General features: G+C 36.3%; 1 protein-coding gene across 12 annotated transcripts in view; it reads right to left on the reverse strand.

Annotated features, from left to right (window-relative positions):
* Positions 1 to 26,933, reverse strand: part of Golgb1 (golgin B1) — an 85,639-nt gene that overhangs the window by 7,080 nt on the left and 51,626 nt on the right. For 11 of the 12 annotated variants that reach the window (XM_004835626.3, XM_004835628.3, XM_004835625.3 and 8 more), the window contains 4 exons: positions 19,121 to 21,011; positions 8,478 to 8,656; positions 2,119 to 2,284; positions 1,790 to 1,927 (listed from right to left, as the gene is read on the reverse strand). In XM_004835626.3, coding sequence (XP_004835683.2) covers positions 1,790 to 1,927; positions 2,119 to 2,284; positions 8,478 to 8,656; positions 19,121 to 21,011 — 2,374 coding nt within the window. Of the gene's footprint in view, positions 1 to 1,789; positions 1,928 to 2,118; positions 2,285 to 8,476; positions 8,657 to 18,176; positions 18,233 to 19,120; positions 21,012 to 26,933 lie in introns of those variants that run through there. The other variant, XM_021262894.2, reaches the window with a different exon arrangement.

Below are 26,933 nucleotides of genomic sequence, written 5' to 3' on the forward strand. Positions count from 1 at the left end.
TAAGCTGTAAGAGAGACCCCATGTACAGCCACAGTACCTAGTTGATAGCCACATTCTCAGAAGGCAAACAACAGTTATTAAATGAATGAATGAGGCTGGGGAGGTAGATATCTTTCTTACAGTTGAGTTCTAAAGAAAGAACTGTTTTTCACACTGTAAGTGGAATTATATCTCAATGAAGCTGTTAAAAATTTCAACTTTATGATTCAGAATCTAGTATATAAATATAGGTGTTAAACCAAAGTTTGTCAAAATAAGACATATACTTTATGACACAATACATGCATTTAAAAAATCTCTTTTTTTTCATTTTATAAAAATCACTGGTTATACTATTTGCAGTAGCCCCAAACTAGAAAAGTTCAATGTCCTCCAGTAGCAAAAAAGAGAAATTGTGGTATATGCCTGCCATGCAATACTGTAGAGCATGGGAATAGAAAAACTGTACTATATGCAACAACATGGATGAATCTCAAAAATAAATGGAGCCGCATAAAACATAAGACTTCACTAAGTGGGGATGATAGTGAATGGAAGTGGGTACAAGGGACTTCTGGGGTTCTGGTTACATTCTGATTCTTGATCTGGGTGCTAGTTTCACAGATGCTTTTACTTTGTGAAAATGTATCATGTTATCCTTTGATTTGTGTACTTTCCTGTATGTTTTACTTCAACAAAACTTTTATTTTTAGTTATTATCCACAAAAAATGATTTTTGTTATCTATAAATAGTCCTGAATGCCTGTTAAAACATTGTCTTCAGAAGACAAATGCCCAGAGGAGTCACAGTCTGTTTGGGAAGTGTATGATGTGGGACTTAGTTCACTGGAAACAAGGTGGGCCATACAGCTAGGACAGGTGGAACTTCTGGAAACGGAGTAGCTGAGGGAACTGGGTGGGAGCTGCTCTGAGTCCTCTGAAGACTCCCAAACAAATCTCCCAACAAAGGGTCTGCAATTTCACCAATTCATTTGGATCTACAAACTTTAATAAAAAATGCAAAATTCCCTGTTAATTATGTGGATTCCTGCCACTACAATGTCAATTAGTTGAATTTAACAACCTTTAATGGTTACCTGCTATATCACCAGGGCACTATGTTTTTCCCCATATGTTCACATTTACTTCCAAGTGACTACTTCCTAACACTTTAGACAAGTTACTTGATACCTCTGGGCCTTTTTCCTAATCTATAAAAACTGCCTATTGATTTGTACAATTTTTGGATCACAGATTCTTGAAACTGTTGAGTCCCTGTGATAAGAAACCTACACATATACCACTGTGCATAAATTTCGGGGCATTTACAACTGTCCTCAAAGCCAGTCTCTGGACTCCAGAGTTTGATCTCTTAAATCCCTTCTAGTTTTAACATAGACTACCTAACTGGTTTCCTCTGAAGAAAGCAGGACATTTCTTTCACCACTCAGAGAGCAACAGGAGGATAAGGATTCATAAGAATTGGGGAGATAGCTCAACATTACTAACAAGCAATACAGATGGGGAGATGATGCTGGGGGCGAGGAGCCTCCTAAAGTAGTCAGCTTCTTTGTTCTTATTGTATAGATTTCTCCAAATCATTCCCAAGGACCTTCCAGGGGTACAGAAAAGAAAATGGCCCTATGTCTAGTTCTCTGGAATAAGTGACCCAGGTTCTGAAAATGATAAAACCTCTATACCCTAAATTGTGCTACACTTGGGCGCCTCTGCTAAGTCAGCTTTTGCTTACCTTCTCCCTCCCAGTCGTGGAAAAAAGAAACTGAATTTTAGCCTAGCAGAAAACACCTACCTTACTGTTGAATTGCTGAATTCTTAGTTCTTTTTGGTGAATTTCCTTTAGGCTGTCATTGAGCTGGGTCCTGAGAAGTTCTGTCTCATAAATTAGGTTTTGTGATCCATCTAGGGAAACTGATGTCTCTGGGGATGCCTGCCAGGAAACAAACATCAATGAAATTCTCTCCTAAGATTGCTCATGTTTAATTTTTTCCCTCTAGAAACCCTGCCCACCCCATAGGAAGTCATAAGATGGCTCGCCTAATAGTGGAAGATGGGTGTGTAACTTGTAAGAAGCTCATGTTTCTGGTAGTGGTAATTTCAATCAGCACAGAAATTCCTCACCTGTCTTTGGTATTGCGCTTTGAAGGTCTGAGGCTTAGGGGAGGAAGACCTCAGTTCCCTCATAAGATTCTGCAGGTGACTGAGCTGCTGATCTTTATCAGAGAGAGCCATGAGGTACTGTTCTTTCATTCTCCTCTCATGCATTTCCCAGGAACTCTTCTCCATCCTAAAGAAAACATGAAATAACACAGGTAAAAAGAGACATAGTAATTCCATACTCAAAACAGTCTAATGAGCTCTCAGAGATGCAGTGAAGAAAACACATCATCAGCGTGAAATTTATATTATAAACAGAACTATGCAGCAAGATGACAACATGGAACTAAAAATAGGAATTCCAACTGGCAAGACTGGAGTGATTTCACTGGCATTTTGTCTGGAACCTGAATTATGAATTGGGTTTCTATAATGGTTTCCAGTTCAGGGAAGACAGACAAGAGTGTGCATACATACAGTAAATTTTAGAATTATCACAGGAGGCAGTGTGTAGAGGAGATATGTAAGAAATGAGGTTAGAGAGGAACAAGGTCTAACCACATAGGACATAGAACTATAATTTTCAAGCAAGGCAGCATCATGATAACATGATTGTTGTAAGAACGCAGCTTTAGATTCTGAAGGGCTTGGATTCAGTTGCTGGTTCTGTCATATACTAGGTTTGAGGTCCTGGGTAAAAAATTAATCTCTCTGGACCTTTTCAACAAAATAAGAATAAACTACTCCTTAGGATTATTGTGAGGATTAAATGAGATACTATCTGTCACTCATCAAACAGGTTGGCACATAGTAAACACTCGATAAATTTTAGTTTCTGTTATTTCTATTTATTCATTGAATTTGGGGGGAGGGTACTGGAGATCGAACTTGGGACTATTCACTGAATTTGACCAAGAGTAAAGTTGATGCCAGCTATTTTTCTTTAGCATTTGCAAAAACAAAACAAAACAAAAAAACCTCTCTGCCATTGTTCTTTATTTCTACTTTTCTATACTTTCCCCTAAAAAAAATCCATTAGGATTATAGAAAAATTTCTGCAGAACCTCTTTACAGATAGCGATCTTTTTTCCCCAGTAGGTAAAGGTGCGGTTTGAATTACCTCTGACTTTTCATCTCTCTCTACAGAAACAAGGTAAAATGTCCCTTCTTTTCTTTCCAATAGATTAACTGTTACAAAATAATCTTGCTTCATTCACTAAAATGTGGCTTGGATTAAATTTTTTTTCAAAAGAAGAGAACTAAAACTAAACATTTTATTATTACTATTTTCCCAAGTATTCAAGTACAAAGGCACAGAGTCCTGAAGCTATTCAGTTACAAAGAATTCACCCTAAAGCAAGTGAAGTAAATCTGTGTCCTGTCTTCTTCCTCATAAAAGTGAAATAAAATGCCCTTGTCTCTTTCTCCTAATTTGCCCATATACACTTGATACATAATTTTGCTTTTCAAAGTTGATCAACTTTGAAAGATAAGCACTAAGGAAAAGGAAAAAGGAGTAGAAAAGGAGAAAATAAGGAAGAGTAAACTTTTTTAAAGTACAGAAATCATTTTTCCTCTCTCTCCTTTTCTGTAAGGGACAATTTTCTAAGGCAAACATCCTTTTAAATTGTGCTTAGAGGAAATTTAAAGAGAAAAGGCTACAGAAAATAAGCCTTGAGTGCTTTGTAGCTCTTCTTAGGTTTATACTAGTAGCTAAGCACTTAGCTAAGCACTTGCAGTTCCAGGTGAGGTGGTGGTAATATGAAAGACATATGTCCAGTATGGTCCTGATCACCCATGGAAGGCCTTAAATTCAATACTCAGCATTAAAGTACACCTGAAGGAAGATGCACTGAGCAGTTGATCTCTTGATGATGAATTGAGATTCTAAAAGAATAAAGCTGGGGCAGCTATTCTCTGAACCATAAAGAAAAAATAAAAAATAAAGATGAAATGGAGTAATCTATCTCTCCTCTTGAGGTCCATTCCAAAGGAAGAAATAGACGAAATTTGTATTTCCAGAGAACTAAACTCAGGGTTTTTTTTTAAACCTTCTCTGTAGTCATTACCATCTGGTAAAAACTTACATTTTTGCATTATCTGGGGAAGATGCCAATCTATGCAATGAAGATGATATCTTTTCATTTACAAACAAGTTAATAAAGATATTAAATATGAAAGTCTTTGGGATGTAATTTTGTTGCTGCAACAAAATAACTGTTACATCTTCAAGAAGGAAAGGGTTTTTTTTTTTTGGCTCAAGGTTTCAGAGGCTTCAGTTCATGGTCAGTTGGCTCCAAGGCAGAAAGATCATGGTGGAAGGGTGTGGTGGATGAAAGCTATTCAACTCAAAACATCCAGGAAGAAAGAGTAGGGAAGATCCCAGAAAGGAAGAGTCCAGGGACTGTATAGAGTTACCAAGGATACGACCCCATGACCCACCGAGAAAAACCCAGAAGTGTGCTTTACTAATCTCCTAGGTGTTTTTTCAAGCCAATCAAGTTAACAATCAAGATTAACCATCACATTCTACAGAATTTAAACCATTAAATTCTAAAAAGCTTTTGCTTTATAATCTTTATACTGAAATGCCATGTTAGTAGGGAGTACAACTGTGAAAAAAACAAATTCCCCTTGTCTGCATTTTAACTCTGTATAGGCGTTATGGTATTGATTATACTGGCAGTCATCCTAGCACCCCTCCGAAATGGATCAGGACTGACATTTGGCCTGCATTGTCTATATTCATTTGCCTCTTGTTCTGTTGCATTTGGAGAGACAAAGCAGATACTACTTAATAAGGACTTTCCAACGTGGAAATTCTCCTTTATTGTACTCAATCTTGAAATTTTTTATTTTATTTGATTTTTTAATGGTGGCATGCATCATCTTAAGTTGAGCAGTAATTAGATCCCAACAATAAGGGTGCAACAACCAAACCTATTTTTATACATTGTTATGTATTCATTCTTTATCTTTATTCTTTGGGTTAAATATGTTAGAAAGACTGAATTTTAAAGAATTATACTTCCTATCTTAATTTTTTCTGCCATGAGAGCACTGTTATTATCTCTCTCTCTCTCTCTTTTTTGGGTACAAGAAAAGCGCTGAGATTTCTGGTTCCAGACAAGATGGAGTAGACAAACTTCTCCTTATTTATCCTACTAAGTATATATAAAACCCCTGGTCATTATAAATAAAAACAAATATAAGAAGACATAAAACAGACAGCAGGCAGTAGACTAGCTAGGGACCCAGGGCTCAGGGAGTAAACACTAAAGCAAGTTTCCTGTTTCTTCTTTTTGTATTCTATATACTGTATCTCAAACAGTGCTGGAAAATTCCACAGCTCAAAAACATCAACAAGTACCAAGAAAAGTTTACACAGTGTCAGTGGAGGCAGCACGTGGGGCTTAGACACGCACCTCCACCCAGAATAAGGTTAACAAGGCATTCTGTCACTGCAGAGGTGGTATCAGAAGAGAATAAAAAGGAGATGCTTGCTCTTTCTCACCATGTGATGCCCTCTGACATTTTTAATACAAGACGAAGATCCTCAGTAGATGACAACATCATGACCTCCCAGCTTCCAGATCTATGTGCTAAGTAAAGGCCTATTATTTAGAGAGAGAGAGAGAGAGAGAGAGAGAGAGAGAGAGAGAGAGAGAGAGAGAGAAATGGGGAGCCTGAACTTTGAGCATTACCCAATGATAAAAGGTGTCTTCTTTTCTTGGCCACACCCCTGTATGGTAGAAGGTAGGGGAGGCTGAGTAGAAAGCTTGGACTTTCACCACTGCCTGCAATAATGAGGCTCTTATCTCCACATTCTCAGCAGTATCAGAGAGTCCACACAAGAAGCCTGGATTCCACATCACCCTGGCAGTATCAGGACACCCCTTCCCTCTAGGGGTATCACCAGGGTCTGAGTGGAATGCCTCCACCTCATCCACCACCTGGTGATAAAGTGGCAGTGTCTCCTTTCCCTGCTAGTGCACTGTCATTGGAAGCCTATGGGAGCAGAACTTAAATAAGATCAATCCTTATAATCTCTGCAATGCCCAGAAAACTCGTCATACCAAGAACTAGGGAATAAAATTACAACTTGGCTGAGAAAAGGAAATCAACAGATTATAACACGAAAGTGATACAGCCATTAGAATTGTATGAGAAGGATTTTATAGCAGCCATTGTAGAAAAGCTTCAACAAGCAATTATCCTCTCAGAAAAGAGAGGATATAAAGAAGAACTTCATGAAAACGGGATATCCAAAATGAAAATCTAATTCAAGCAGCTCAATCACAGAATGGAAGTAACAGAGGAAATAGAGGATTTGAAAATAGAATGAAAACACTGAATCTAAACAGTAAAAAGAAAATAATTCATAACTTACATTTCATCAAAATTAGAAAGACCTGGCTGGGGATTTAGCTCAGTGCTTCCGCCGCCTGCCTTGCAAGTGTCAGACCCGAGTTAGATCCCCAGTACCAAAAAAAAAAAAGGGCCATATTCAGCCGGGGATTTAGCTCAGTGGTTTTGCCGCCTGCTGCTCAAGCACAAGGACCTGAGTTCAATCCCCGGTACCAAGAAAAAAAAAAAAAAATAGAAAGACCTTGTTAAAGAGGATAAAAAAATAGCAGGAATAAAATAAGCTGCAGACCAGGAGAAAATATTTGCAAATCATGTATCACACAAAGAACTCATATCTAAAATATATTAAGAACTTTCAAAACTTGAAAGTAAAAAATTAACCTAATTAGAAAATGGATACAGCACACAGATATTTCACAAACAGGATATACAGATGTCAAATAAGTACCTCTTGAAAAAGATGTTCAACATGATTAGCCATTATACAAATTAAAGCCACAGTGCAGCATTATTACATTCCAATGAAAAACAACTAAAATAAAAAAGTTATAATACCAAATGTTGATAAGAACGTATGGAAATGGATCAATTACACAGTGCTGGTAAGACTATAAATGGCATAGCTTTTCTGGAAAAGAGTTTTGTACTTTTTAAAAAAGTGAAACATACATTTACCATACACCATAGCATTTGTGCTTCTGGGCAATTATCCTAGAGAAAGGAAAACTTTTGTTTACATAAAAACCTATATACAAATGTTCACAGCATCTTTAGTTATGTAAGTAAAAATCAGAAACAACATGTATAGCCTTCAAAGAATGAATGGTTATAAAGTATTCAATAATAAATAAGAATGAATGATTGATACACATCACATATGGATCTCAAGGGCATTAAAATGTACGAAAAAAGTCAATTTCAAAAAAGCCAATACACTTCATGATCCCACTTATAAAACATTCTCAAAATGACAAAACTATAAGGATACACTGTAAATGAGACCAAAATGTGGGTTGTTTCTTTTCATAAAATAATTTTTATTGGGGGTTACTGTTTTTTTTGTTTGTTTGTTTTTTTTTTGGTACCGGGGATTGAACTCAGGACCTTATGCTTGCGAGGCAGGCGCCAGAACCACTGAGCTAAATCCCCAGCCTGATTTTTTTTTTTTTTTTTTGGTACCAGGGATCGAACTTGGGACCTTGCACTTGCGAGGCAGGCCCTGAAACCACTGAACTAAACCCCTGCCTTGAGGGTTCCTGTTAAATGAACAGCAGCTAACCTATAGCTGTGAATGCTTTGTGTCGTCAGTATTTGCATTACATTCACAAAAGTGCGCAAGTCCTGCGACTCCCAGCTTAACTAAAATACTGTTATGCCACCTAACTTGACTACAGCACACTGGTTTTAGTTTTTAATGGAATTGGTGTAAAATGATATCCCATACATAAAAAAGTATTTGTGTTTGATTTAAAAAAAAAACTAGAGGGGGGCCGGGGATTTAGCTCAGTGGTTTTGTCGCCTGCTGAGCAAGCGCAAGGACCTGAGTTCGATCACCAGTACCAAAAAAAAGAAAAACAACTATAGGGATACAAAACAAATCAGTGGGAGTCAGGTTAGAGATACAGGAAAAGATACAAGGTAGAGATACAAGGAAAGAAGCAAGGAAGGGAGAGAGGAATGTGATCTGTCTAGTAGGGACATATTTGTCATGATGGAACTGTTCTATTATTTTGGTTGTAGTGTTTACATGAATCTATAAATGTATAGAACTACATACGTATACACACACAAATAAGTGAAACTGGTGAAATCTGAAAAAGATCTGTAAATTGTATCAATGTCAATTTTTTGGGTTTGATATTATAATAAAATTATGTAAGATGTTACCACTGGAACAAATGTAGGGTACAAAGGAGCTCTCTGTACTATTTTTGCAATTCCTACAAATCTACACTTACTTCAAAATAAAAAGTTAAAAGAAAACGAAAAGGGTAAAAGTGTAAGGATAATCATACCTGAGCTGATGCAGCTCATGTTGCCAGGAGAGGTTTTCCTGCCTGAGATCTTCTTGCATAATCTGAAATGTTTTTGTCTTATCTTGATAGTCTTGAAGTTCAGCCTTCAGCGGTCGTAACTCTGTGACCTCTTGATTAATCTGTAAATATTGCTGCTGCAGATTCTTCAGTTCCTTCAGCTTTAACCAAAGGGAAAGTAAAAGGGTGATTCATCCCATCTCATTCACCGTGCTGTAAGTCATCAATAGCTCCCCTACTAGTTAAATCAGACACCATAGCAGATTATCAGCATTTAACCATCCACTGACATCTCGCAGTAGCACAAACCTCTAAAATAGTGAAACATGCAGCCAGGATGATGGAAATCACACCATGGAAACTGTCTTCAAAGTGGCATGGCTGGCCATTTCTAGAAATTCTACACCATATTCCTGTCCTTGAGGTCCTAAATTAACTCTAAGTTTAAGACAAGTTAGGCTCTAAAGTTAGGTATCCTACTATTTCTCACATGTGTGACTACATATGGTCCTCACACCCTCTAAGTCTTAATTTCCCTTACTTATTAAATGAAGATGATTATAGTGGGTTTTTTTTCATAATAATATGAAAATTAAATGAAAAACTTAACTCACGTCACACATAAAGTTAGTGATGATGATAATGATAGACTTGCCTTTAGCAAAACTACATTCCAGGAGTATTTTCAAACTCTTTACCCCCAACACTCAGTAACAGTAAGAAATAATGTCAGGCAAAGACGGGAGCCTGAACATACAACCCTTACTCCAAAACATCATTAATGCTATAATACAGACATTTTTAAGCAAAGAACACAAGGAAAGAAACACAAGACAGAGGTCAGAAGCAACAAATTTTGGAAGCTACAAAGCAGATGAATTAAGTGGTATTTGAGATTTGGGAAAGCCAAATCTTAAACTGGCAGTAGGGAAAGCCAGGAACCAACAGGACTTACTCTACAGAATCTTCAAAAGGCTCAGGAATTAACAGCATCAGGTACCTCTGGAAAAAATGGTGATGGGGTAGGAGGGAGGTGGTAGCTGAGATAAGGACGGGAAAATTGCTTAAGAAATATTTACATATAGATCCTCTCACCAAGTGCACACTTTCTGTTATTCCAACTGACAACTAGACTTTTACTCTGTAGAGAAGACAAAAGAAGTGTCTCTTGACTAGGGAACACCAGACATAGTCACAAGTGAGGGTATGTTCCAGAACAAGATTGATTAGCTGAATGCATGTTCTCTGAATGGTTATAGCCTTTCTGCTACTCATCTTGGAAAGTGCAGGTTACGTTACATATAAGAAACGAGAAGTCTTCTCTCAAATACCTGACCACAGCAAGAGGAACTAAAGATATCAACTTGGAGCAACAATAAGTTCAAAAAAATCACTATGCAATGAAACTCAGAGTTGGTGGACAAAAATTCCAAGAATCTCAACAGAAGGAATCCACTTGCAAGGCAAACAATTAAACAAAGGGGAAAGAAAGAGAACCAATAATAGGAAAATAATATGATAAGGATAAGTGAATACATATCACTTATAACCTTCAATGTGAATGGTCTCAATTCACCGGTCAAAACAAACAGACTGGCAGAATGGATCGAGAAACAAGACCCACAATATGATGCACACAAGAAACACATTTAACTCAAAAAGAAATTCATAGACTGAAAATCAAAGTATGGAAAACAATACTCCATATGATAGGAACCTCAAAAAAGCAGGGGTAGCTATTCTATTTGCAGACAAAGTGGATTTAAAGCCAAGACTGATCAGAAGAGACAGAAAAGCTCCATACATACTTGTCAAGTGAACAATTCAAGAGGAAGAGATAACAATCATAAATATATATGCACCATTCTTAGAAGTTGTCAAATTTATTTCAAAAAAGATTTTTGTAATATGCTTTCTATAACCTTTTAAATTCTGTAAAATCTGTGGTAATGTCTCCTAGATCTTGATATTGTAATTAAAAAAATGTATAATTGATATTGTGTAATAGCAAGAAAAGGTCTATAGGAGCTGGGGAAGTGGGAGGGGTAGGGGAAAGGAAAAAAGGGAAAAGAAAAAAAATATGAGAAAAGGAAAAAAATGGAAACAAAGTTTTTGCAAATAGAGAAGGGTTGGGGGAGGGTGAAGGGAGGGCAGGGGAATGGGGAAAAAATAAGAACCAAGATACTCATGTAAAGGTACAAGATCCCAGTGATGAATGCAACTGTATTTTATACCTAAAATGTACCAATAAACTTAATGGGGAATAAATAAATAAATATATATGCACCAAATACCAGTGCACCCAACTACATAAAACAAACACTAATGGATATGAAAAAAAAGATAAGAACTATACAACCGTAATGAGGACCTCAATACCCCACTGTCACAAATAGATTAACTACACAGAAAATCAACAAAGAAGTATCAGAGTTGAACCAAACCTTTGAACAAATGGACTTAGTAGATATGTACATTGTTCCAACCCACAATAACACAGTACACATTCTTCTCAGCTGCACATGGGACTCTCTCTAAAATAGACCACATACTAGCTCATAAAACATGCTTAAAGAAATGAAAAGGAATTGAAATTATTCCATGCATATTATTAGATCATAGTGCAATAAAACTGAAACTCAATGACAAATCACAAAAACTATATAAACACATAAAAATTAAATAACACCCTCCTGAACAACCAAAGAGCCACAGATGAAATTGAATAAAGAAGAAATTAGACAGTTTCTACAACTAAATGATAATGCCAATACAACATACTGGAACTTATGGGATGCAATGAGAGCAGTCCTACAAGGGAAATTTATAGCAGTGGATTCTCACATCAGAAAAACAGAGCAAGCTTAAATAAATAACCCAGTGTTGAACCTCAAAGCCTCTAGAAAAAGAGCAAGTGAAACCTCATTCATGTGAGAAGGAGAAAATTATAAAGATCAGAGCAGAAATTAATGCTATTGAGACTAAGAATCAATGAATCAAAGAGTTAAATAAAATAGACAAACACTTGGGCAGGGGATTTAGCTCAGTGGTGCCGCTGCCTCCCTTGCAAGCATAAGGTCCTGAGTTTGGTCCCCGGTATCAAAGGAAAAAAAAAAAAAAAAAAAAAAAGACAAACCCTTAGCCAACCTTATCAAAACACTCAAATCCATGCAATTAGGAATGAAAAGGGTGAAATCACAACAGATCCTGGTGAAATCCAGAAGATAATCCAGAAGATCATAATGCCTACTTCGAAAACCTATATTCTAATAAGAAGGAAAACACAGAAGAAATGGAAAGATTCCTTGATATATATGAATTACCAAAGCAGAATAAGATATAAAAATTCTAAACAACCCAATATAAGCCAATGAAATTAAAGAAATAATAAGAAAAACTGCCAACCAAGAAATGCTCAGGTCCTGATGGATCCACTGCTGAATTCTACAAGAACTGTAGAGAAGATCTAATGCCACTACTCCTCAAACTCTTTCATGAATTGAAAGGAAAGCAAATTCATTCCTGGAAGCAAGCATTACTCTGATACCAAACCCAGAGAAGGATCCAACCAAAAATTAGAACTACAGGCCAATCTCCTTAATAAACATAGTTGCAAAAAACCTCAATAAGATACTGGCAAAAAGAATGAAGAAATCATCAAAAAGATTATATACTATGACCAAGTAAGAGTCATCTCACGGATGCAGGGATGGTTCAATATACACAAATCAATAAATGTAATACACCAGATTAACAGAACCAAGGAAGAAAACCATACGCTCATCTCAATAGATGCAGAAAAAGCATTTGACAAAGTCCAACATCCATTCATGATAAAAACCCTACAGAAAATTAGAATAGGTCTTTCTCACAATCTGATAAAAGTTATCTATGACAAATCAACAGCCAACATCACATTAAATGGTCAAAAATTGAAAGCTTTCATCTAAAATCAGGAATAAGACAAGAATGCCCACTATCACCTTTCCCATTCAATATAGTTCTGGAAATATAAGCCACAGCAATTAGATAAAGAAATTTATTAAAATATGGATAGGAAAGGAAGAGGTTAAATTACCATTATATGCTAATGACAGGATACTCTACATATAAGACACCCAAAACTCCACCAAAAGACTCCTGAAATTAATTACCAAATTTGACAGTGTAGCAGGAAACAAAGTCAATACTCAAAAATCAATAGCATTTCTGTACGCAAATAACAAACTCACTGAGACAGAAATTGGGAAAATAACACTTTTCACAATAACATTAAAAAAAGAGAAATACTTAGGAATCAATCTAACAAAAGAAGTGAAAGATCTATACAGTGAAAACAACTGTACTCTCAGAAAGAAAATCAAAGATATCAGAAAACGAAAAGATTTCCTTCTGTTCTTGGATAGGCAGAGCCAATATAATGAAAATTTCCATACTTCCAAAACTGTTATACAGATTTAATGCAATACCATTTAAAATACCAATAGTGTATCTCATAGAACTAGAAAAAAAATCCTAAAATTCATTTGGAATCAGAAAAGATCTAGAATAGCAAACGCAATTCTGGGCAACAAAGGCAAGGGAGGAGGCATCACGATCCCTGACTTGAAATTATACAACAAAGCTACTGTGATAAAAATAGCATGTTACTGGCAAAAAAACAGACCCAAAGATCAATGGAACAGAATAGAAGATGCGGAAACATCTTCAGGTACACTCAGCTACCTTATCTTTGACAAAGGGGCCAAACACCTTCATGGAAAGAAAGAGTTTTTAATAAATGGAAAACTGAATTTCCACTTGCCGAAGATTAAACCTAGATGCATTATCTCTCACCATGCACTAAACTAAAAACTAAATAGATCAAAGATCTAAATATTAAAACTAAAACATTTAATCTGCTGGAAGATAAAGTAAAGCTCCAGAAGACACAGGTGTAGGCAAAGACTTTATGAACAAAGCCCTGACTGCACAGGAAATATTACAAAGACTCAATAACTGGGATCACATCAAATTAAAAAGCTTTTGCACAGCAAAGGAAACCACCAACAGAGTGAGGAGACAACCTACAGAATGGGAAAACATTTTTACCAGCTAATTTTCAGATAAAGGACTAATATCCAGAATATGTAAAGAACTCAAAAAATCACACTTCCCGAATTTAAAGATTCAAAAATAGGTATCTGAAATGAATAGCCACTTCTCACAAGAAGAAATGGCCAATAAATACATTAAAAAATTCAATATCACTGGTCATTCCAGAAATGCAAATTAAAATAACACTGAGATTCCATCTCACTCCAGAAAGAATGGTGATCATCAAAAACCAGCTGCTGGGCTTGGTGGCACATGCTTATAATCCCAGCACTCTAGCAGCTGAGGAGGGAGACTGCTGTGAGTTCAAGGCCAGCTTGGACTACATAATGAGTTCAAGGTACTTTGAACCACATAGTGAGATCTTGTCTCAAAAAAAAACAAACAAACCAACCAACCAGTAACAAATGCTGGTGGGGCTGTGGGGAACCTTTTTCCATTGTTTGGTGGGAGTGTAAATTGGTACCACCAATAAGGAAATTAATATGGTGATTCCTCAAAAAACTAAAGCTAGAGATTCCATCTGACCTAGCTATTCCCCTTCTAGGTATCTTCCTCAAAGAGTTAAAAGTATCACACCACAGAGATCCATGCATACCCATGTTTATAGCAGCACAATTTGTAATAGCTAAATTTTGGAAACAGCTTAGCCTAGATGCCCACCAAAAGATGAATGGATAAAGAAAATTTGTTATTTATATACAATGGAGTTACTACTTTGCCATACAGGAGGATATACCTGAAGCATTTGTAGGAAAATGGATGTATCTTGAGACCATACTCAAGTGAAATAAGAGACACACGTGTTTAAATATTACATTGTTTCTCTTGTGTAAGAAACCAAAAGTGTAAATAAGAACCAAAAGTGTAAATAAGGACCAAAATGAAGGATATTTGGAAGTAGGAAGAAAATGTTCAAATGGGAAGGGGACAAGGGAAGGGGAAGGGGGAAGAAAAGAAAGAGAAAAGGAAAAAAATACAACATATGGAAAAAATGGAAACAAAGCTTTTGTAAATAAGGGAAGAGAGGGAAAGGGAATGGAGAGAAAAAGAAGAATCAAGATATATTATGTACGGGTACAAATTATGAAGAATGTGATCATTATATATATTAAAAGTGTACCAATAAAATTAATGAATAAATAAATATCACATTGTTTTTCTTGTGTGAGAAATCCAAAGTATGAATGATGAGTAAAATAGAGGACAGATATGAGGAAGTAGGAAGGATTTGTTCAAATGGGAAGGGGAACAAGAGATGGGGAGGGTGATGGAAGGGAAGTAAAGGAAAAGGGATTTCAAGGAAAAAAGAATTGAAGAAAAAGTGGAACTAGAGCTTTTGTAAATGGGGAGGGGGAGAACCATTAAAGAGAGGGGATGGGACAGGGATTAAAAAAAAAAGAACTGACACGTGTTATGTACATATACAAATCCCCCATGATGAATGTGTTCATTATGTACTGCAAATAAAAGAAAAAGACTATCCATCACCTAAAGAATGTCTAATTAAGGGCCAACTAGAAGAAGAAAATTTGGAAGATATTAACAAGGGAAAAATATACTGAAGAACTTAAGACAATACTGGAAATACAAAACATTATAGCAGAAATAAAACATTATAAAGAAAATGTGTCATAAGAAAATGTCAAAAAACTCCAAAACTATCACCACTATCCTTGTAGAAAGAAGTTAGAAAATCTATCCATGAGAATGCCAAGAATGGTGGTGCGTGCCTGTAATCGCAGCGTTCAGGAGGCAGAGGCAGAAAGGATTGGTTAAATTCGAGTTCAAGGCCAGCCCAAAGCACACAGCAAAACCCTGCACTTCCCCCCAAAAGCTATCTATGAGACAAGGAAAGAAAAAGAAAAGAAAAAATTCCTTCAAAATTAAGAACATGATAACAAAAATAAAAACTTCAATTTTGGGTTCAAAATGTGAAGGTGGAAGAAATATTAGCAGTATATAGAAAAATGGAAAAGGCAAGCAAACCAGGGAACAAATCCATGAGCTTCTATTTCTAAACAACAGAATTTTCAAGGGGAGAACAGAGGAGAGAAGAGAAGGAAGAGGAGTAGGAGGAGGCCAAAAAACAGTTTAAAAGAATTTCAAAGATAAGTATGACTTGTTAGATTCAAAGAACTAGTCAGTGGGATGAAGGAAAATAGATCCACACCAAATCACATTATTGTAAAATTTCAGAATGGAGGAAGAAGGGATAGAGGAAAGGAAAGAAAAACAGATTATACACGAAAAGTCAAGAATCATAATAGCTATAGATTTGTGAACCATATGTAAGCTAGTGGCCAATAATCCAATGTCTTCACAATTTTGAAGAGAAAGTATTTTTAGCCTAGGATTCTATACTCAGTCAAACTATCAATGACATTTTCAATAAATTTACCTCATGTATATTTTATCAGGAAGCTACTGAAAGGTTTCATGAAAACAATGGTACAAAACCAAGAGGAAGACAGGAGAGTTATTATAGGAAAAGTGAAAGAAAATATTCAGGATAAACAGTATGTCTAACAGTACAGGGCAACTGGTTCATACAGGGGCAAATCAGAGATTCTAAAATAGTACTTTTCATAAAGGTGAAACTGATGGGAATAAACATCTTGAGAGGAGATGTCGACAAAAGTCAATCTGGGGTTAAATTACACTGTAAGTATAAAGAAAACTAAGTAAGTAATAACAACAACAAAACCCACAGTTACCAACTCTAGGAAAGATGCAAAAAGGTGTTGAGGAAAACAGAAGTAACACATCGTAATTCTAATATCATTTGTAGCCATAAAAATGTAGCTTTTTTTGTTTTTTGGGGTTTTAAAAATTATTTATTTATTTATTTTTTGGTTTTGGTACTGGGGATCAAACTCAGGACCTTGCACTTGCGAGGCAGGTGCTGAACCACTGAGCTAAATCCCCGGCCCCATAAAAATGTAAATATTGAACTGATTTAACCAAAGTAAAAATTGAATTGCAACAGGAGAATGGGAAAAAAGTTGTGTATTGAAAATGTGCATGAGCAAGGAGACCATCCCTCCATATGGAATTGGGCAACATTTTAAACTGTGTTATTAGATAACTATGGGTTAACTAGGTAACTATGCTCTGTAGAATATACCTGAGTAGCCAAGACAACTTCTATAATCTCTCACCAAAGGAGAGTAACAGACTCAAAAGTCCTGCCAGAACTCTAGGCTCTCCCCGCTTCACTGTTCTGCTTTTTGTAAATCCTGCTTGCTATATTCCCAGGGAAACTTCAATGGAATTAAGCTTTGTAGATGTAAAAAGAGGTATGTAAGGAAGCACAAACTTCTATTGGGGCTCTCAAGATGACAGGAGTCACTTGCTGAGCTGCAAGCGTCATTAAAAGCCACTTTTGCTCCTATTTTCATGTTGAAGAGTTATCTTATGGAGACCTCACTGTTGCCTGCTTCATGCATAGGTGTTGTGGAAGCAGAGGGAATAACGAGAACTAAGACTTATTAGTATAAAGAAAGTTAATAGTTAATACCATTGAAAAGCCAAAATACAATACTGTGTGAGTGTGATATATGGATATTAAATACCAAAGAATTCAGGTAGAGGGTTCAAAGCAAATTGCCTTAGGAGAAGAAACAACAGGGTTGATGGTGCTTCTCTTAGCTTTTCCTACCAAATACTGTAAAATTTAGTGACTAATTAAATGTGTACATGTTTATTTTTAGCCAAAACCAAAAATATATTTTTGTTTTCATTTAAAGCAAAACTCTTTATTTATGTAGTCCATTCAGTCTTCAAGTCTATTTATTCTCAGATTAGATCATCAGAAAACTGTGTCAGATCTTGATGGTTAAATGAAATAAAATCATAAATATTTAGGAGTCTTAGAGAACAGAGGAGTTATGGGAACATGAAATTAATTTTTTCTAAAAAACTGGCTAGTTATTGAACCAGAAGATAAAACATGGAACTGGGGTTCAGAGATAAAAAGGTTAGTGACCAGTTTGTACAACAGACAAGACTATTAAAGCAATTCACTGAACAAAACATAGTCCATTAATTTAGAATCCATCCTAATAACTCCAGGAAAAAGGATCTGACTTAGAAGATAATCAGTATCATCATACCATACATTATGGCTCTGAGGGCTACGCTGTCCTGGTGAAGAGGACCTTTTGCATCTGCATTCTGAAAGTTCTGACAAAAGGCCAAGCTCATAGGACAAAGCTAGCTGAATTCAATTTTCAAAATATAAACAATCAACCAAAAAATTGCATTGATGTCAAAGCCTTTCTTGAAAAAGGAGTCTTTATTCAGATTATGAAAAAGAAAAGATTATCTGTAAATATAAAGCACAACAGGAATAAAAAATTACCTACAATGAAAAGGAAAAACCTGCACATGACTCTATAGTTAGGGAAAAGGATCTTTTCACTATGGCTAATCTTAACTAGAATTTTCATTCTGGGCATGGCTCTCATTTTAAAGGAAAATCTGGCCTTAAGCTCAGTGTATTTCCTATTTGGCTTATTTTTCTAAGAAGTACATGACCGTGACAGAGCTAAGAGACTGTCATGAAATTCAAGACAGTAACGTTACCTACTAGAAGCCCATGACAACTTGGTTTGCCTCATACAGTTCCTCTGAATCTTGACCTGGAAGTTTTTAGGGAATAAAAACCTGGATTAAACATTTGGATCTTATACAAAGCAGCAAAATGTCAGTGTTAGAGATACTCCTTAGCTTTTCAGGCTTGCTCTGAACTCATTATGTAGCCCAGGCCGGCCTCAAACTCACAGCAATCCTTCTACCTCAGCCTCCTGGGTGCTGGGATTACAGGAATGCATTGCCATGCCCGGCGCCTCCTTGGTTTTTTCTAAGAGTGAAGAGTTGAGTATTAAAAGGAATGGGTTTTGCTTGAAAAAAGAATGGTTTTGCTCATATTACTAATCACTAAACATTTTAATTAACCCTTTTTACACAACATTTTTTTTGACAAATTACGGTTGAGTTACAGTTTTGAGATGAGATGAGCCCTTGAACCCCAGATTTCTACCCCAACTGCCAAACTATTGCTGTGAGAAGGCACCAAAGTTTCTTTCAATTAAAGTATGGCAAATTCTAGAATGATTTACATATTTTTTCATGGGTGTATAAAACCATATAAAACAGCTCTCCATCTCTTAATCCCCCTAAAGCCAATGAAGAGTTTTGGGCAAGTAAAGGAAAATTTTCATTTTAAAAAAATGCTAATGGTAAAATGTTTCTGCATTTCTCTAAGATCAAAGAGAATGTGTACAATGTGTAACACTGGCTCTGAGTGTCTAGACAATAAATGTAAAACTGTTTATCCTTTCCTACAGAAAAAAAAAAAAAAATCAGGCCAGGGATTTAGCTCAGTGGTGCCCTCCACACCTGCCTTGAAAGTGCAAGGTCCTGAGTTTGATCTCTGATAGAGAAAAAAATAAAAATAAAAATAAAAATAAAAATCAGTATAAAGCAAGACTCTTAAACAGATCTGAAGGAGAAAACTAGACACTCACTAGTCGGTCCCTGTCATTCTGGAGTGAAGACATCGATTTTTTCAAACTCTGTACTTCAGCTGGGCTGAAGACTGGCTGCTGAGCTGTAGATCTCTGCTTTCCTTCCTCTATTTTCCGGAATTTTTCCAGCTCATTCCACAGATGATCTCTCTCAGTCTGTAGACTGGCCATAGCCTTGGAAAAGGACTGCATTTGGTTGTAAGAATCTTCTAATTGTGAGGACAAGTGAAGCAGTTGCTCATCTTTGGATATGAGCTGCTGGTTAAGTTTCTCAAGGCGAGATAAGCTGGGATCCTCAGAGCCGTTCACTGAAAAGGTGCTGTCTCTGGTTAAAGAGTCTTTTTGTTCTCTCAGCTGGGCCAATTCCTTCAGACTGGCATTGTATTTCCTTTTTAGTTTATCAAGTTCTTCATTGGCATGATCCCTACTATCTTGCAAGGAACTCATAGACCTTCCAAAAGACTGAATTTGTGCTGTAAGATCTTTATTTTCTTTGGTGACCATGAGCAATTTCTGTTCCATCTCCACCAGATCTCTTGCTAGCTCTGCCACCCTCTCTTCTGCTGTTTCAGTTTCATTTCGCATTATCCCTGCATCATGATGAAGATGCTTTAATTCCTTCTTCAGTTTATCTTCAATTTCACCTACCTTTCTGGTAGCTTCCTTTTGAACAGAAACCAATTCTTTTTCTAGTTCTGCAATTCTCTTCTGAGAGGAAGAAAGCATTGTACTTAACCTCTGAACCTCATCTTCTTTTACTTTTAACTGGGCATGATAGATACCTAAAGTACCTTCTTCTTGCAAGGCTGTCACTTGTCCTTTTAGTTGGGTTATGGACACTTTCAAGTTCTCAATCTCTTTAGATAAACCTTGTTTCTCTTCTTGGAGGGCACCACAGGACCTCAGTAGACCCTCCTTTGCTTGCTCAGACTCCTTCAGCTTTTCTTCTAATTTAGCGCATTCATTTTTCAGCTCCTTATTTTGCTGCAGTTGACCTTCAAGGAGTTGCTTTTGCTGACAGTCTTTTATTGATATCACTTGGTTCAGGTCTTCCCTATATTGGATTAGTTCTGCATCCAGCTTGGCATTCTCAGAATTGAGATCATCCATACGACTTCTCAAGCCTCGGATTTCTTCCTTGAGCCTATTATTCTCAGCAGCAGCGTCTTGGATGAGTTGGTCTTTCTCCAAGATTATAGTGAGATGGCGCTCTTCCAGCTGTTGATAGTCACTTACTATGCGGTCTCGATCATTCTGGAGAGAAGACATGGATTTAACAAAGGAATTCAACTGTGCCTTCTGCTGAATGTTTTCCTTTTTGATGGTTTTCAGTGTTTCCATAAGTGGATTGGTTTTGTAAACAGCTTTCTTATTTTCTTTTTCTAAGAAAATATTCTCCTCTTGGGACAGTAGGTTTTCCAGTTCTTTAATTTCTTTATCATGTTCCTGATGCAGTTCAGCTATGGCTACTTGGATTGCCTCTTCCTTACTAGAGAGCAGGTTTATAATCTTCTGGTCTTTCATACTTATTTCTTCATGTAACCTACTGGTCAGTTCTCTGGAGGCTTGAAGATCAGTCTCTAGCTGTTCATAACTGAACTTATAGTTTTGGATATCAGCTTCCTGCTGCTTTATTATCCCTTCCAATTTTTCTTTATGTTGCTTACATTTTTCTAAAGAGTCATTTAAATCAGACGATTGGTCTCTGAGAATCTTAAGCTCTGACTCCAACTTAGCTAATTCATTCTGAGAATTATGGTACAGGTGTCGAATTTCTTCTAGCTGAGATGAAAGTTCTCTGTTTTCCCCCTGTACAGAATCACAGACTTTCTGTTGATGCTGGATCTCTGTCTGGGCCTTGGACTCCCAAGTCTGCTTGTCATGTTCAAGTCTGGAGAGAGGGAGAGGGAAAGAGAGAAGGGGAGGGAGAGGGGGAGGGGGGAGAGAGGAGAGAGAATCATTAACTACAGATTTCAAGGAAAAACTACATTATGCTTAGAAACAAATACTACCATCTGTACTCAAAAGATCTATAAATGAATCTATGTTCATAATTGAAAGTGTTAATCATTTTAATGAAGAGATATTAGTTGTTTCTGTAGATTTATCTATAGAATATTTTAAAGATATATCATGCCTGAAGAGTCACAGATTTGCTCAAGACAAGCACATGTCTAGCTTCTTTAATGTCAAATGTCTAGGCATGAAAGAGAGTAGAAAAACAGAAGAGAAGAATACTATTAGAAGTGGGGGACACTGTTAGTTCTTAAGCTTGAAAAATGATTTTACAGAGTTTAAGGAAAATGTGGTTTTTTTGGTACTGGGGATTGAACTCGGGTCCTTGCGCTTGCACAGCAGGTGGCGAAACCACTGAGCCTAAATCCCCGGCCCTAAGGAAAATGATTTTAACAGGCATATGCAGTACAAATTGATGTGGAGTATGAGGAAAATACAAAAACATTTAACTGACAAAGGAAGTGAAAGATTTATACATTGAAAACTACAGTATTCTGAAAAGGAGATCAAACAGGATATCAGAAAATGAAAAGATATCCCTTGTTCTTGAATAGGCAGAACCAATATAGTGAAAATTGCCAACTTCCAACACTGTTACATAGATTTAGTGCAATCCTGATAAAAATACCAATAGCATACATACCTCACAGAACGAGAGAAAACAATCCTAAAATTCCTACAAAACCAGAAGAGACCTAGAATCACAAAAGCAATTCTGGGGAACAAGACGGGGGGCATCACAAGTCCTGATTTGAAATTATACTACAAAGCTACCATGATAAAACAGCATGGTACTGGCAAAAAACCAGATCTGATGATCAACGGAACAGATCGGAAGATGCAGAAACAACTCTAAGTACACTCAGCCACCTTATCTTTAACAAAGGGACCAAACACCATCACTGGAAGAAAGATAGCCTCTAGGAAAACTGGGTTTCTACTTGCCAAAGATTAAAGCTAGACCCATTATCTCTTACTATGCAGGAAACTAAAATCGAAATGGATCAAAGATCTAAATATTAAAACAGAAACTCTAAATCTGTTGGAAGGTAGAATAGGCAAAACACTAGAAGACATAGGCACAGGGAAAGACTTTATGAATAAAACCCTGATTGCATGGGAAATATTACAATCAACAACCAGGATCACATCAAATTAATTCCTTTGCAGAGCAAAGGAAAGCACCCAAACAGTAAAAGGACAATCCACAGAATGGGTAAAAAATTTACCAGCTACTCCTCAGACAAAAGGACTAACATCTAGAATATAAAAAGAACTAAAAATAATCAGAACTCCAAATTCAAAGACCAAATCAAAAGCTGGGAATTTGAAATGAATAGACATTTCTCAGATGAAGTACAAACAGCAAATAAATATATGAAAAAATGTTCAACATCACTGGTTGTTCCAGAAACGACAAATAACACAACACTGAGATTCCATCTCACTCCAGAAGGCATGGCTATCATCAAGAAATCAACTGATAAAATTCTTTAAAATTGTAAAGGACCACAAGAAGTCAATCCAGCAGATGCTAGATGATGCAAAGAAAAATAACATAAGACTGATTGGAGTCAATGAAGAAACAGGAGAGAGTGCAGATGACATAAAAAAGCCTATTCACAGAAGTGATGGCAGAAAACTTCCCAAGGAGGGGAAAAGAATTTGACATACAGATAAGCAAGGCATATAGGACTCCAACTAGCCTTGATCAAAAAAAATCTACACATAGGCATATAATAGTTAGGATTCCAGAAATCCAACAGAAGAACAAAATTCTACAAGCAGTGAGAGAAAAGAAACAAATCACATTCAAAGGAAAGCCCATCAGAATCACAGCAGACTTCTCAATGCAAACCCTCATGGCAAGAAGAGCTTGGAGTGATGTGTTTCAAGCCCTAAAGGCAAACAACCTCCAATCCAGATTGATGTGCCCTGCAAAACTATCTTTCAAAATTGATGGTAAAATACGATACTTTCATGACAAAGAGCACCTTAGGAATTTCATGAATACCAAACCAGCACTTCAAAAAATTTTAGACAAAATCCTAGGAAAACACAACAAGGATCACAACCCCAGGAAGCCCAGCAGAATGAATCCAGTGGGCACGACAAGAAATTAAAAGCAAAGGGGGAGGATCCAACAAAAAGAAAAAGTCATGACAATGATAACTCAAGATGTATCAGTTATAACCATCAATTTTTTTTTCCCATTAAGTTTACTGGTATATTTTCGGTATAAAATACAGTTACATTCATCATTGGGATCTTGTACCATTACATGAGTATCTTGATTCTTATTTTTCTTCCCCATTCCCCTGCCCTCCTATCACAACCCCACCTTGCCCTATTTGCAAAAATTTTGTTTCCATTTTTTTTCCTTTCTTCCTTTCCCCTACCCCTCCCACTTCCCCTGCTCCTATAGACCTTTTCTTCCTATTACACAATATCGATTATACATTTTTAAAATTACAATATTACGATCTAGGGGACATTACCACAGATTTTACAGAGTTTAAAAGGATATAGAAAGTATATTACAAAAATCTTTTTTGAAATAAATTTGACAACATCTAAGAAGTACCTTGGAAGACAAATTTTTTTTTTACCCATTAAGTTTATTGGTACATTTTAGGTATAAAAGAGTTACAGTCATCATTGGGATCTCGTACCATTACATGAGTATCTTGGTTCTTATTTTTTCCACTTCCCCTGCCCTCCATTCACCCCCTCCACCTTTCCCTATTTGTAAAGGCTTTGTTTCCATTTTTTTCCTTTTCTCATATTTTTTCTTTTCCCTTTTTTCCTTTCCCCTATCCCTCCCACTTCCCCTGCACCTATAGACCTTTTCTTCCTGTTACACAATATCAATTATACATTTTTTAAATTACAATATCAAGATCTAGGAGACATTACCACAGATTTTACAGAATTTAAAAGGATATAGAAAGCATATTACACAAATCTTTTTTGAAATAAATTTGACAATTTCTAAGAAGTACCTTGGAAGACAAATTAATGAAACTAACTCTGGAGGAAATATAAAATTTGAATAGCACCTATTAAAGAAAGTATACTCCTAGCTTGAAAACCTACCTATATGACAACAGTAGGCTCATAAACATTTTAACTGATAAATTATATCAAACAATTAAAGCAGAAAAAAGAAGGAACACTTCTCTTCTCATTTTAGGAAATCAACATTGTGCTAATCCTGAAACTGGATAAAGATAATAGAAGAAAAAAGTATGAACATAGATAGAAATTTGTTTAACAAAACAAACTATTAGAAGTCAGATCTGGCAGGATGTAGAAAGTGGTTTTCTTATAGGGATGGCAGTGTTGGTTCAGCATTGGAAGATCCACCCCCAAAAGTCATCATTTTAACAGAGGAAAGGAAAAAGCCATATGATCCTGTCACTAGTTGGAGAAAAAGTATTGGACTAAATTCTACAGCTGTTCATGGTAAAAGCTATCAAGAGACTAGAAGTAGAACAGAACCTTCTCAACAGATTAAAGACATGTACTCCATACTTCCAGTAAGAACGCCTTATATGAATGGAGAACATACAATGCTTTCTCCTTAAGGTGGGGAACAAAGGCAGATATGCTTACTTTATCTGTCCATTAAACTTTGAAACCTAGGCCCCACCAAAATAGTCTGGCAATAAAATGACACAATTAGGACAGGATTGGCAAAGGAAAAGCAAAATCTTTATATGTAGATGAAATGATCATCTACAGAGAAAATACTAAGAAATCTCTAGGAGCCCCTAGAACTTGTATTTGAATTTAGTAGGATTAGAAAACACAAGGTATATATAAAAATTCAGGTCTGTGTATACTTGCTATAAATGAAGAACTGGATATTGAAATTTAAAAGTTATGTAGGAGTACAAAGGGCCTAGAAAAGTAAAAAAAAAAGTGTTGGAAGACGTTTAGTACCTAATTTTAAGGCTTCTTCTAAAGCTACAGTAATCAAGGCAGTGTTGGTGTAAGGAAAGACATATAGATCATTGGAATAAAACAGAGAATCTAGAAATAGAACCACACATATATGGTCCACTGAGTTTTGAAAGATTATCTAACATCAGCATTTTATAGAATATAAACTCAATTCAAGAGCCAAGGAAGATATAGTGTTTTCAGCAAACAGCACTAGAACACCTGGTATCTGTATATAAAAAATTAACCTCAACCCTTTTTTTCCATACATGAAAATAACTTGAAGGTATCTATGAACCTAAATAAAAAAGCCTAAAAGTATAAAACTTTAAGAAGAAATTATAAGGGAAAATGTTTATGAATTCAGGGTAGGCAAGAACTACCTAGGATACAAAAGACATGATGTATAAAAGAAAAAAATTGATAAATGAGATTCCATCAAAATTTAGAACTTTAAATGATATCATTAAAATGAAAAGTAGTCCTTAAACAGACCATATTTACAATGCATATAACCTATGATCAGAATATATAAAGAATTCTTAGAGCTCATTAATAGACAACCCAATGAAAACGTAGACATAAGATGATAAATAGCCAGTATAGCACAAGGAAAGGTGTGCAACTCTAGAATAAGAAAAATACTAATCAGTACAATAACAAGATTGAATTATACACTCATTAGGGAGATGAAGTTAGAAGTTTTAAAAGCCTTGTCATGACTTTTTCTTTTTGTTGGATTCTCCCCCTTTGCGTTTAATTTGTCATGCCCAATGGATTCATTCTGCTGGGTTTCCTGGGGTTGTGATCCTCATTGTCTTTTCCTAGGGTATTGTCTAAATTATTTTGGAGTGCTGGTTTGGTATTCATGAAGTTCCTAAGGTGCTCTTTATCATGAAAGTATCTTATTTCTCCATCAATTTTGAAAGATAGTTTTGCAGGGTACATGAATTTGGGCTGGAGGCTGTTTTCCTTTAGGGCTTGAAATACATCACTCCAAGCTCTGCTTGCCTTGAGGGTTTGCATTGAGAAGTCTGCTGTGATTCTGATGGGCTTTCCTTTGAATGTGATTTGTTTCTTTCTCTCACTGCTTGTAGAATTTTGTTCTTCTGTTGGACTTCTGGAATCCTAACTATTATATGCCTATTGTGTAGATTTTTTTTGATCAAGGCTAGCTGGAGTCCTATGTGCCTCACTTATCTGTATGTCAAGTTCTTTTCCCCTCCTTGGAAAGGTTTCTGGATCACTTCTGTGAACAGTTTTTTTTTATGTCATCTGCACTCTCTCCTGTTTCTTCATTGACTCCAATCAGTCTTATGTTATTCTTCTTTGCATCGTCTAGCAGCTGCTGGATTGTTTTCTCATGTTCCCTTACAATTTTAAAGCAATTTTTCTTTTCCAGGTCACTAATTGCAATCTTATCTTCTATATGTGAAATTCTCTCCTCACATTGGTTCATTCTGCTGCGCAGACTTTTGATGGAGTTTTTAATCTCCTGGAAATCTGTTTCCATCTGTTTTATGGATTCCATTTGTTTCCTACGTTGGGATTCCATCATGTTCCTCAGATCCTCTATTTTATCTGTGTCCTCTCTAGATTTATTAATCATGTCTTGCACCATGAGCAAAATCTTTGCTGTTATCTGAGTAATTATTTCTGATTTCATTTTTCCCAGATCCTCTTTTGTTGGCAGTTCAGAGAGTCCAGGTGGTTGAGTATCAGATTGTTCCATCTCTTTTTGCTTTGGGGTTGCCATAGGTGATCCAGAAGTCTGTTTTTGAGGCTTGTTTATGTGTCTTCTCATTTCCACGGGTGTGTGTGTGGGGGGTGCTTCTGGCGCCCATGCAGCTCA

This window comes from Heterocephalus glaber, unplaced genomic scaffold (genome assembly GCF_053883595.1).
Source record: "Heterocephalus glaber isolate CG9 unplaced genomic scaffold, H.glaber_assembly_v1.0 deba00000122, whole genome shotgun sequence".
NCBI classification, from domain to species: Eukaryota; Metazoa; Chordata; class Mammalia; order Rodentia; family Bathyergidae; genus Heterocephalus; species Heterocephalus glaber.